Source organism: Anneissia japonica, unplaced genomic scaffold (genome assembly GCF_011630105.1).
Source record: "Anneissia japonica isolate Jap-2015-1 unplaced genomic scaffold, ASM1163010v1 scaffold287722_len911783_cov160, whole genome shotgun sequence".
NCBI lineage: Eukaryota > Metazoa > Echinodermata > Crinoidea > Comatulida > Comatulidae > Anneissia > Anneissia japonica.
The window spans coordinates 747,740-761,377 of record NW_022711579.1 but is presented as its reverse complement, the minus strand read 5'-3'; the positions used below and the strand labels follow the sequence as shown (position 1 = coordinate 761,377).

The window sequence follows — 13,638 nt, the reverse complement described above, 5'->3', positions numbered from 1 at the left end:
TATTATTATTATTATTATTATTATTATTATTATTATTATTATTATTATTATTATTATAAGGAAGAGATCATTCCATATCCTGACATATCTGGTAGATACGTCAGGCTGTTATGAGTCAATTGGAGATTGTTTAAGTGCTCAAAAGTTCTAGATTGTTGTTACTGAAAATGTTCTGGAAGCTAAACTGGATATTCCATTAGATATTCAGATTCAAAAAACAAAGTTCTTATTGCAGACATTTGTTTTCTTACTTTATTGGTAGTATGCAAATCTGGTTTTTGGGGACAAGATTGTTCATTGAACTGCAATAACGAAGAAAACGGTTGCTTGGGAAACCTATTCTGCCCGGCAACTCCTCTTGGATGCTCATGTTTACCCGGATTTCAAGGATCTGATTGCAAAGATGGTAACATAATATGTAGTTTATGGTGGGTTGTGATAGTAGTATAGTAGTAATTGTGGTAGTGGTAATGGTAGTGGTCGTGGTCGTAGCAGGAGCAGCGGCAGCCGCAACTGCAATAGTAGCAGTGCAGTAGTAGTAGCAGCAGCTAATAATACATTGTATCGTACTAGTACCGCAGTGTCAATGTTTTATTTCCTTTCAGTGTGTAGAGATGGCTTTTATGGCCCAGATTGTAAACAAGTCTGTAACTGTCCATTATCACATTGTGACCCAGTCTTCGGATGTGCCCCTGGCTCCTGTTATCCGGGATATGGTGGACCTCAATGTCAAGGTATTCTGGCCATTACATGATGTACCGTTACTACAGTATACTTAAATTATTTCTCAGTGGCTGTAATAAACAAGATACTATTTTACTTTTAGAACATAATGGCAATGTTTCGTGTACCAATAGTACGTTCGGACCGCTATGTAACCGTCACTGCCATTGTAAAAATTCGGATACATGCCATGATAATGGCACGTGCAAAGATGGAGTCTGTGGTAACGGATGGGCTGGACGTGATTGTCAAATAGGTAAACGAACAATAGTTGACTGATTTGCTAATGAAAATGAATATAGTTATAATGACAAAAAATAAATATTGTATAGATCTGTAATTTTCCTCACATCATTTCCGGTACACAATCATTATAAACTTATCTATCAAATATAATATGGAATAACATTTAAAACTATCTTGAGGAACGAGTGATAATTACCTATTATTATTATTATGTACTACATTTTTTTTTCTTTTTTGATTGGTTTCAAGTTCAGTCTATGTATGTCTTTTGCGAATGGTTAACGTAACTGTACCGTACAGTCATAAACAATATTATACTCGATAAGACCTATTTATACCTCCAAGGAAATATTCAAAATGCGTTGTTTACCTGCAGCTCTACCGTATCTTGCATACGGCCCAACATTATCTGTTTCTAAAAATCGCCGAGAGATCTTCGTAAGTTGGTTTGATTGGACATTTGGTCGTGACTTCGGAACTGGTCCAGTCGTATTGTATGAAATATTCTACAAGGACGCAATCAATGGTAACTACACCACAGGTGGTACTACTGAAACTACTGGTTTTCTCTTGAATAAACTAAGACCAGGGAAGCAGTACAATGTTGCCATCAAGTGTTTGAAATATGTTGATGGACACCTAGTGCCTGGACCAGCAAGTTCATTTACTGCCGTTTCAACTTGCAGATTGGCAGGTAGTAGCCTTTACAGTAATTCCAATTAAACTAACATTTCGTCTTTGAATCTGGCATTCAGTTTTGGATAAAACAATATAGTATTAGTAAAATACAACGATAAAACAAGTGTGTGTATACTAAAACGCCTATTAGTTTACACACGATTTTTGTGAAGATCAGTGAAAACGCATCCACCACTAACTTTGAAATTACTGTAGATATAATTTACCTGTGCACAGGCTAAAGTAGAAGCATATACGTAAAAAAAATCGAATGTTGTGCATGAGTGACGCCTGCCGCCAGTCAGATAATACAAAATGTTGCTTTAGAGACAACATGGCTCACGCCTACTCGTTGGCTCAATTCATTCTTGTTCTTGTGTTTAATATAGCACAGCATCTTTCGGATAAGAGATTCAGTTTAGTAGTCGTATACAAGTTTAAAACACTTCAATAGAAGTTTTTCCTGTTTGCTACCAGAAGGACCTAGATTATCCTTCAGGGGTGGATCCAGAGATATCCGAAAAGGGGCCGAAAGTGGGGACAGATAGAGATAATTTTTTTTCTAGACGCCCGTTAATAACCTCTGATGCGTTTTGGGAGATCAATTATTTTCCTTTTGCAATGTGTTTCCTTTTTTTCCCCCTTTTTCTTTTGACTTTCAAAATGGGGGGGGGGGGAAGAATGAGGCATGCCCCGCCCCTAAATGATCTCCTGTCCTTGGTGAGTTTCACCCGAGAGAAAATCAACCAATGTTCATATCTAATACTAGTAATATATTTCTTCATAACAATATTTTATTTATTTCCAGATTTGTAGAGAGCGCCACTCTTTTGATGTTCGGTTGCCATACAGTACAAGTATTCTATCGGTTTTCAGCCCCATGAATTAAAATAGAGTTTAGTAATAACAAATATGGTTGCTGAGAAAAGACATTAGATATTTATTAATAATCGCATGATTATAAATAATTACAATACGATATGAAGTATTTTAAAATACTAATAATGCTTGTGTTTATCTTAAATAGTATTAACAAAAAATAATTCAGTATTGTGTAATACAGTAATTAGTACTATTATTTGTTATCATCTGTATCATTTTTATTATTATCAATATTATATCAACACTATTGTCTTCATACCTTTTTCATTAATACTAGTATCATCAGTGGCATTGCTATCATTATCAGTAGAATTGCCCATCATTTGCCTGTTTGGACTATACAGATATTTTTTTCCTGATGACGATTGAAGCAACATAGAGAAATTCTGAACAAAAACAACTTCTATGTACTTAAAATTCTTTGATTACTTTGTATCTGTCCAAACCCTGATAAATATTATTATACTGCACAATGTGTAATATGTGTGTATTTGTTCAATAAAAAAAAAATGATTAGGGCGTATAAAACCTGAAAAGAACCGATTTGGTTACATTTTAAGAATCTTGACTCTTGTTGTTATAATGTTCATTGTAATGGTTTTATATTTATTTAGAAACTTACACAATAACAATTAGAATGCACTGAAAACCAATAAACACAAAAAGCTATATATATCCGTACATTGTTTATCGTTTCAACAGACGGCTAGGAAAAAACACTTTCGCAAACTGTCGAAGTCGTGTCCATGTATATGTATTCTGGTTGGGAATACGGGCTTGATGTGAACGTAGCCATGGGCAGCTTTAGGATAAGCCTGCACCTATACACTACTATGTTGGCGGTGCCATATCAAGTAAAGGGAGGTGCAACTTTTCATGGGAAAAAAAATAATTAAACAGTTAGACTAGATACAAGATTATCAGTCATTTACTTTTACTTAAAAAATTGAATAACATTTAAGAGGTACGCATCCTGAGGCAATTATTAAAACCAGGCGCACAACCTTGATCTTTTTATGTTTCAACTTTTATATTATTAGAAATGAATAAATAATAATGATATATCAACAAGTAGGCTTATAGGCTTTATTGTTGTTTAGTATTATGTTACGCAGCACAGCATGCACACAGACGAGTTCATACGCAATCATGGTTTGTAAAAGATGAACCTTGGTTTGTAAAAGACAAACCCAAACCTTGGTTAATTATAAAGACAACCCATTGTTTGTCTTTTTCTAATAAAAAATCATTGTCTTACAAGCCATGGTTTGTTTTTCGCAAAAGACAAACCATGGCTTGTGAAAGACAAATCATGTTTGTAAAAGACTATGTTTTGTCAGAAAAAAGACAAATGTCTGTATTATAGACAAACCAAGGAACAGTGAAATTAATTTCACTGTTCCTTGGACAAACGATGGTCTGTAATAAGACAAAACATGGTTTGTTTTTACAAAATAAGAACGTTTGTATTTTACAAACATGATTTGGATTTCTGTGACCAAAAGACAAACCATGGTTTTGAGGTTGCATTAGGCCTACAAGTACAAGATTGCTACTGATGGTTATTAGTTTTATGTGTACAGTATTGTTAATTATTGCCAATACCATAAAATGTTCGCTACAAGATCCATTGCTGACCAATTTGCTATTATTTTTTTTTTAAACAATTCTCAATAGGCCTATATACAGTACTGAAGAAATATATATTGCGGTATACTATTTAGTTATTTTTTTCATAAATCAGGTGCCGATGGGATCACTATGCGCAGCAAAATAAAACTCTTCCAACTTGAGACTTCTGCAGTAAAATTAAAAACAGCAAACAAGAGGCGGGTGGACATATCAATCATCAATGCAACGTAGATCAATGAATATACAGTTTTAGTTTGAAAACTAATAGATTGATTGCCAAATTTATATAAATTGCACATGTGCTACGGTACGTAGCACCAGTGGCGTCGTTTAACCAGCGAGTTTTCACGGTGCATAGGCAACCCCCTTTTTTGTTCAAACGTCAAATATATCCAGAAAGTTTAGGAATAATGCAGCATCTCTATCATTGACGTTATCCACATGGAAATTGAAATCCCCAACAATAAGTAAATTAGAGCAATTTACACTAACTGATTCAAGTAAAGAGCAAAATTCGTCAAAGAACAAAGATGATGTAAGCTTGTTCTTAGTGTTCGGGGGAATCCTGTAAATAACAACTAAATGAAATGAAGTAGCAAGTGAGGATAATGTAACCTTAGAGCATTCCATTGATTTAAAATGAGGAGACTCACATTTGTGGATATGAGTACCATCCCGGACAACAACGACAATGCCCCCACCTCGACTGTGAGTACGAGGGGTATGAACAACATTGTAGTTTGGCAAAATTGTTTTTATGTCTGCAACGACAGGGCCATCTCTACTACTCTCTCCAGTCAGCCACGTCTCAACAACAGCCAGAATATCAAGATGGTTGTCGATAATAAAATCACAGAGCGTAGTTGATTTATTTCTAGCTCTAATAGACCTGGCATTCCATGTTGCTAAGTTAATTTTTGCACCTGGGTGACAAGAATGGTGGGGGCTAACATAGGGATAGCCTAAATTGTTAACACCAATGCAACGTAGATCAATGAATATACAGTCTTAGTTTGAAAACTAATAGATTGATTGCCAAATTTATATAAATTGCACATGTGCTACGGTACGTAGCAGCAGTGGCGTCGTTTAACCAGCGAGTTTTCACGGTGCATAGGCAACCCCTTTTTGTTCAAACCTGAAAAAATAATAGTAGATTAATGGAAATAAATGGCGAAGTAAGTTACTGTACCGTAAAAGTAGCCTTAGCATAGTTTTGCGCCTTGCATAAAGTTCAGTGGATGATATACTATTCAGCACCCCCCCCCCCTTTTAAAAATCCTGGATACAATGCATGTAGTGCTCAGCAGCGTAAGATGCTTAAAAGGATAATGCAGGTCTCCCTCTAATTGAAGACCCTCCAATTTTCTGTGGTCCAAAATTAACAAATATCTTTTATCTTAATTATTTATTTTAATTAGAGATCAAAGCTGCGAAAACTGTAGAAGTAATCAAAAAATAGAATAAATATAGAACGATGCCAATTTTCAAGTTGTTTTTATGACAGAAAGAAAACACTTGAATTGAAGTTGGTAGTACATTATATACTTAAAATGTGCCCCTCCCTAAATCCGCCCCTTTCATCATCAACATCATCATCAGTGTGACCATTTTCATTGTTTTATACTCAGCAAACTACAGTATTTACCAATTTGATTAGATAAATTGCTCAATAGAAAGAATTCTCCAGTAAACTTCAGATTCAAATGTTTTTTGTTTAATCAGTCAGACTGATGCATGCACACAATATTACAGATAATTAGATTGAAACATGATTGCAAATTATAATATCGATTTAATAGCAGTGATGTTTTACCCTACCTTACGTGCTGTCGTGATGAATACTCAGTACATTCCCAAATACTTGCGAAAAAATATCTCCTGACTGAAACAGCATTGAAATAGCATTGCCTTAGCCACTATACGCAAGCTCGGTGGTCTAGTGTTTATGACATCAGGAATCACAAGATTTTGTTTTCGCAAGTATTTGGGAACACACTGAGTATTCAGTATGCTAACACGTCAGGTAGAATCATTCCTATGAAATTTCCTGACAACATTGAAATGGCAATGTATTGTACAACAAATCAAAAAGTAGAAAAAAGAATGGCACATAAAATGAATAGTGATAGATTAAAACAATGATCATGAACTCTGAACTGACATTTTTAAAAGGTATCTCTGATGGCCGCATAATCTTAACATTTTGAATATTTGAACATTTTTTAAACTTTCATTTGTTTTAAAATCGTTATAAATATCTTCAATAATAAACAAAAATCTTAATAAATGCTGTTTTATGAGTGCTGTTAATGGTAGGAACAAAACAGAATATTATTGAAAAATATTGATGCAACTTTAATACTATCTATCATCATCATTTCCTGGACAAATAAAATACAGGACACCAAACTATATACTTCAGGCAAGTAAAACTAAATAAGGATGGGCAATCATAATCGATATTCAAAAGGAAATGAAGTGAATTAGAATCAGCAAATCCAAACCGAGATACAAATCTCTTGACAACAATTTTTAATACATTTCATCAATATTATTTTAACCAAAATTTCTTAAAATACATAAGGAGCCCAGTCACACGAATGAACTCAAACATTACCTCCAACCAAAAACTAAAAAACAAATAAATATTTATTCTATTATCATTCATATAAAGCTGCACACAACTACAAAGTGTTTTTTTTTACCCCACTTAAGAGTTGAACAGTTACTTTATCAAGATTAAGGCAGTAAGAAATAAAATGAAGATATTGATGAAACATTTTTTTAAATGCAACTATGTAGTACAAAGAGAAAGCATGCAAAGGAATTACTGTTCTTTAAGCGAAACTTTTATATTTTCAGATTCATATTCTTCGAAAATTGTTGTAAAAAATGTATTTGCAATCAAATCAGCTACCATACAGTAGTTTCCCGAATATAAGTTGGAGTAGATTTGTTAAAATCCTTAAGGTCATAGCCTGCATACCTTTCTCAGTATAGGATTATTCAAATTAAAGTGCATTCCACATCCAAAACTTGATCCTGAATTAAGAATGTTCCAGATCCAAGGATGCAGCCTACAAACTCCGAAACTAACTATAATTAAATACAGACTTGCAGCTTAAAAGTTAAATTCCATCCGTCGAACATACATAAAGACTGAGGCTGATGGCTTAATCTACTTTAACAAATGATATACATTTTTTTAATACTGTGTATACAGTAAGATAAATAAAATGATTAAAAAAAATTTATATACAGTAGCCCTTTTACTCGCAAAAGTACAGACATATTTCCAGTGGGGTCCTTTTTGTTGGTGAATTGTTCATTACAATGCCAAACAATCCCCTAGTCTTTTTCCAATGAGATTACTTACTCTTTAACATGCACATGGGCCAGTGCACATGGTAACTTGTATTTCAGGGTTCCAGCTGAAACACACGGTGAGAAATCAATGGAATTTAAACCCGGCACCATTATAATTTGGAGGGATTTTCATAGTTCAGCACACACAGAAGCTACCACCAGTTTAGCTAAATGAACTAAGCTGCTCTTAAAAATTGCTAACAATAACAGCAGTAGCTGATTTCTACGTTTAATAATTAATATAATTTAATAATTTCCATATATGAATAGAAATTTCTTTTTAGAGTTAAAATATCTTCTATGGTTAAGAGAGGCATTGATGTGTTGTCATAGTCAACATGGCCATCAAAATTATTCATATTTTTCCTACATTTAAAACTGAGGCAACAGTGGGCAATTCTCATCAACAACATGACGATGACGCTGATGATCATAATAAGATGATTTAAAGGCTAGCGCCAATGCCCCTTCAATGGTCTGCTTCTTCTGTTTCTTCTGTGGGCACTTTTGACATATAGCTTTCGCTTTCTATTCTTTTTCACTCGCAAGAGCTCTCTAGTTGCTAAAAAGAAAAGATAGGTTCCATATTCTAAGGTACTGTACAATAGCTCACATACCTGATTCCACACGATACAATGTTCATTAGCCTTAAATAAATTATTAATTCTGATTGGATGATGTCCAATCAGAATTAAGAATTTGTTTAAGACTAGTGTAAATATAGCCCCCTGCCTTAATAGGTTCGCACAGGCGGACATCTGAACCTCACCTTCTATTGTTCTTGTTTTTGTTACCAGAACTTAAAAGGGTCCAGCGTCGCCAGTTTTGGAACGGATGTGCAGGAAATTTTGTACAAACTAGAAGTGATTTCCAAAAAAAAGTTCATGGCACCCCTCACCACCAACAACAAAACATGGGTTTCAGCAAAGACTGTACATTACTGCCATTACCACAGTAATAGGACACATCGCATACACGTCGGTTAACGATGTGTTCAGAACCAAAGTTTGTGAGTTTGAATCATGTCTTGGTATTCAATTTTCAATTTTTTTCAATTTTAAGACATTTTTATTTTCTCAGTTTTTAGACATGTTAATTTTGTACAAATAAATATTATAATTATATATCTGAGGCCAGTAAGGTGCAAGCAGAAGTGATTTTGTCTCTCGACGTTGATGTAATTAATGGCAATTAAGAACCCTTGCCGAATAAATTTACCTATTGGAAGACAGCCCTTACAGCCAAAAATAAAACTTAATAGAGGTACCACAGTTTAACACACGTACCAGTATGCGATCGCTCTTGTTTTTACCTTTAAAGGGGAAATATCAGGGATGCGGCTGGAAGGACACACATGCGCTATTGCAATACCCTTTCGGAGAGGCAAGGGCAACAAGTTTGCCATACAATGTTATGGTGAAAGAAGTTGTTTTAAATACATTCATGAATCAGGACATTTACAGTATTAAAATGGTTGATAAAATAAACCTTAAGCACATATTACATTATTGAATAAATTCACTGGATCCAATAAGGTAAATATGGTTCTTTTATACATCCGCAAGTTTCACCCTTACTTATACTTGATTTTTGGATCAATATAAAAGAACCATAAATTTACACATATTACATTATCATGTATTTAACTTATTATTAACATTCAGCTAATTCTCTTCAGTCTAATAATAACCATAAAATGCTTCTTCTCAAGTCCATGTGGGAAGCTCTTCTTAAGCCGGCACACACTGCACCTGATGATTATCAGCTGCTGTGATTCCATGATGACAAGGTGCAAACAACCAATTGTTTTTAAGGACGATCGCTCAGTCTATCATTGAAAATCACCACAGATGGATTTATTGGCCGGCAGTCATACAACGTAGCAGGGTTGCAGCTGTAAAAAACTAGGGATGTGTGATAGACATTTTTAGGGTGGGTGAGTGATAGCATTAATAAACTCTAAATAATAAGAGTGGATTTTAAGGATGGAAAAGTGGGTTATTAAGGGTGGGTAAAGGGCCATGAAATTACCTTTGGACTGGGTGGAAAACTTCAAGGCTGGGTTGCCCTGCCCACCATAACTACTATACATCCCTGCTTTAGTAGCCATGATACTTGAACCCTTTGCTTTTAAGGGTTACAATATCCTTAATACTAAAGAGAGGATTTGATTTCGAGTCATAGATAACTTCACCATTAAAATTATGAAATTTTCTTCTAATGCAATTCACACTTGTGCAGTAGTGCACATCCCGATCATGCTTATCATACTTCTCGTTGTGCGTGACTGCCAACTCCTCTATTATTTTCTTTTTTCCAGGACAACTCTGACATTTTATTTCGACTTTCTTTTTTTTAACTCGGAAAGAGTCTGTAGCTATAAAGAAATGAAAAAATATTAAATGATAATTGACAAGTAATAATGTATCAAAAACAAACTGAAGATGAATTACTGCCAAAAAAATCCTATGTTTTAAAATAAGGTTTTTCATTGTGGGCTTCTCCATTGTACACATGGCTTCTATTCCAACTACCAAAGACCCAGGGCCTGGACAGTGTACAAATTAAGTGTGAAGTGAAGATACATACAGTATTGATACTGTATATTTTGTCTTATTTTTTAAGTAAAAATAAATAAGTGTGTTTCATTTCGAAGATGACCTGAATATATTTATTTCATCTTGAACATGAAAATGACCATTTGGGAAGAGGAAAATTGTTGAATAAGTTGGTCTACGTCTGTGAGCAATTCAACGGAGTAAGGCTGCAAGTCACAGGTTGTTACCAACTTTAAAGCTCGTCACTCACTGCATCGCACGAGTGTTGCACGACGTATCCAAATTCGCTCCGTGAGCGCTGGATGACACGATGCTGTCTGCTGATTTTCGGTGGCCGTTAAATGGGTCGTCATCAAAAATGATCAGTCGCGCTGCATTCTTCATAGAATCCCATCGGCCGACGACCGTCGGTTGCAGTGAGTGACCGGCTTTACCTACCTTTACCTTTAAAAGTATCTCGTGCAACAACGCAAATGTAATAAAAGTATAACATAGCAGTTAATATACTTACTGGCCCTGCCTTCATTTTCAGCATTAGGTAGTGATATGTTAAAAAGTCCATGCAACCAATACCATATTTCAAGAACCGGTGGTCTTTTCAACAAATCATCATCCAGGCATGCATTAAAGAATCCAGTTGTACGATAATTAGCATATCCAGGAATTACATATGTTTTCTGTTTTTTTATACTCCTTCCTGTCAGTACATAATATATGACTGTTCCTAAATTGCCAACGTCTTCTGCCAGAAAGATTAACTTTGACTGTAAATCACCATCATCTGCCCGAGGTTGGAAGTCAAATTCACGGATCTTAGCATGTCCTTCACCATTGACAATGACTGTGGAAAGGTTTAGATTTCCGTGTTTGATTCTGTTTTTGTGTAAGTATTTTAAACCATGCGCAATATCCATTACAACTTTCTGTTTCTTAGGGTCAGGTCCAACAAATTTGAAACTCTGCAAAGAGAGACACTGCGAGTGGAAAACTGCAACAGGATTACCATTCGGCATGTAAGTGAAATACTTAAACACTTCAATATTTTCATGCATTAGAGCCTTCAGCTCATTGAAATTCATTGTTGATATATGTGAAGATGAAATTGAAACATTCAAGCTGTCTTTCCCATTCCGCTTCCACACAAACTTTCCATTATCCATCTTTGTAAGTTCAGAATTAGGTATCTCAGTCATAACATCATCTGGAACAGTCAAAAAAAATTTACACAGAAATTAAACCATCACTCTATATCAATATTAAACAACTGATTACCAGATGATCCCTAAAATTTTGATCAATATACTGACAATAATTTAATTATAATAAATAATTATTGTTTATTTTAAAGATAGATTTATTACATTCATGTATATTGTGCTTTTTATTAGTTAAGTCTGCATCTTTTTGCTCTTGATGAATGCCACAATTTGACTTTGAATGACATTAAACATTAATTTTGAATTACTCTGTAGCTTAAAAACATGTTAATATACAGTATTTAGTTAAGGTAATACACCTGTTTTTGCTTTTTCTGAACATACCAATTGATATTGAAAGGGTGTGTATTTGATTAATTCACTGTTCTACTAGAATATAATTGTATCATTGATTTTTTTTTAATGTCTTTTTTTTTCAAATGGGGGGAGTACTGTTTCTTGATCGATTTTGATGCAGTTTACTGTTAAATTACAATCAAATACAAACCTAGAGAGATGGAAATCACAAATAAATATCAGTTAGAATGTATAAGAACATTCTGTGAAGATTTCTATTGGCATAATGTTGATGTTGATAAAGTCACTGGAAGGATGAGTTGTACACAAAATTGGTAATCTGTAAATACTGCAGATTTTGCAAAAAATTAGAAGTTTCAGAAAGTAGATGCGATTGCATCTGCTTCAATGAGGAAATAATGAATGCATAGTATGTAAAAATGCTAAATGATACTTCAAATAAAATACAGTCATTACCTTGCTGACTTAAACTCTGCAAGAGCTTGTCATAAAAATCATCTTTCCACCAATTGGCTGTTATTAGTAGCGCTAAACACTCTGGTATCCTCGCATCTTCTGATATTCTAACTGGAATGAGTTTTCCCTGAGTAAGGGTTTGATCATTTAGTGTTTGTGTAAGAGCAGATGCTGCAACATAAAATGCACTCTCAGTGGCTGCCTCTGATCTAAATCCAACTACTACTCTCTTGCATTTTTTCACTGGTTCAATTAGGTTTTCTAATATAAGCTTGCCAGGTATATGGTCCTTGCTGCTTAAGCATTTTACATTTTTTTTCCTCATTTGAAGGCCTTTTATCACTTGTGATTCCCAATCTGGATCATCATTAATGATATAAAAATCATAAGTTCCTTTGAATAAAAAAACAATATTTTTTATATTAGGAGGACAATTTTAAATGTATCATCTTGTTGAATCCAAAAAGATAAAATTCGCAAAAATATAGTTTTGATGTCTTTCACAATAATAAGCAGTGCTGTTTTTTTTTGTAAACTTACTGGTTTTGTTTTCAATTTTCAAAGAATCTTTTTATCTTCAGAATTATAATTAGACGATTCATGGTTACATATTCTTAAACTTTAGAAGTTTATTACACTACAAAAGTTACCTGTTTCATCTTCAACAGTATTATTTGTAACCTGTAGTTCCTCAGCTTCCTCTATTTCCATACCTGCCAAATTTAACAATTCTAAAATTATTGCTTGCGAGACTTCAAGTGTTACTATTATGGAAACAGTGGAGGGCTGTAAGGTTAATTGTATGCTTGAAGTTTTGAGAAAGGCCTTTACAGGGTCCCTACAGGAACTTTCAAAATTATTTCCAATTTCAACACATATGGTATTCTATGGCCACTGCTGTGAATCTTTCAATTTCTTCACTACAGTATTTGATTTGAAATTGAAGAGAAAAAGCTTTTCAATTTTAGGCTGCATGGTAACCACTTATATACATCACTACATCCAGTAAAATGTGGCATAAACAGATGGTTTCACATGAACCAGGCTTACCTGTTCCAACTTCACCAGTGGTATTTTCATGCTTTATCCTCTTGGTTTCTACACCTGAAAACAATGAACAGTGCATCTTAATGTGTGCAAGGGAGGATGTATGTTATGATAGAAGCTCATGGGATTTTAACTTTTATCTTGGATAAAGATAACAATAAAAATATTAAATTTGAAGATTAATTTATTTCAAGATTGTTATTTGAAATCACATAATAAAGATACGTTAGTCCAGAAAACTTTGTTTGGTTGCATTTTTTTTTGCTATATTTTTTTAAAATTGGATATGATGTAGAGTAGACATAGATAAATCAAAAAAGTATGTGCAACATTTTTTTTTTCATATGTAAGGGGGGTTGCCAGCCGTTTCAAAATGGCCGCCATTTTTTCCTAAAATTGTCACTAATATTGCTGTCTCTTATACACATCTTGGTCTGATGGTGCTCGTCTTTAATTCTAAAGTTATTGGCATCGTTTTTATGTTTGTAAAAGGTCAGCAAAGAAATCGCATGACATATGTTACTGTCTCTTAT

At 34.1% G+C, this 13,638-nt stretch overlaps 2 protein-coding genes across 5 annotated transcripts in view; one reads left to right on the top strand and one right to left on the bottom strand.

Moving 5' to 3' along the window:
* LOC117107534 overlaps positions 1-3,515 on the top strand; it is a 25,625-nt gene extending 22,110 nt beyond the window's left edge. The window contains exons 16-20 of the mRNA XM_033249235.1: positions 263-406; positions 606-734; positions 827-979; positions 1,346-1,663; positions 2,456-3,515. Of these exons, the coding sequence (XP_033105126.1) occupies positions 263-406; positions 606-734; positions 827-979; positions 1,346-1,663; positions 2,456-2,463 (752 nt within the window). The 3' untranslated portion in view covers positions 2,464-3,515. The remainder of the gene's footprint in view (positions 1-262; positions 407-605; positions 735-826; positions 980-1,345; positions 1,664-2,455) is intronic.
* A 2,351-nt stretch (positions 3,516-5,866) lies between these two features.
* Positions 5,867-13,193, bottom strand: LOC117107533. 4 transcript variants are annotated; one of them, XM_033249231.1, is made up of 5 exons: positions 13,109-13,193; positions 12,709-12,771; positions 12,059-12,451; positions 10,600-11,289; positions 5,867-9,907 (listed from the first exon to the last, which is right to left on the bottom strand). In XM_033249231.1, exons 1-5 carry the CDS (start codon positions 13,182-13,184, stop codon positions 9,630-9,632), a joined length of 1,500 nt encoding a protein of 499 aa, XP_033105122.1. In that variant the 5' UTR covers positions 13,185-13,193; the 3' UTR covers positions 5,867-9,629. The 4 variants fall into 4 exon arrangements, with proteins under 4 accessions (XP_033105122.1, XP_033105124.1, XP_033105123.1 ...); XM_033249233.1 differs by having other exon boundaries at positions 5,867-9,434; XM_033249232.1 differs by having other exon boundaries at positions 12,059-12,415.
* Positions 13,194-13,638: the final 445 nt, after the last annotated feature.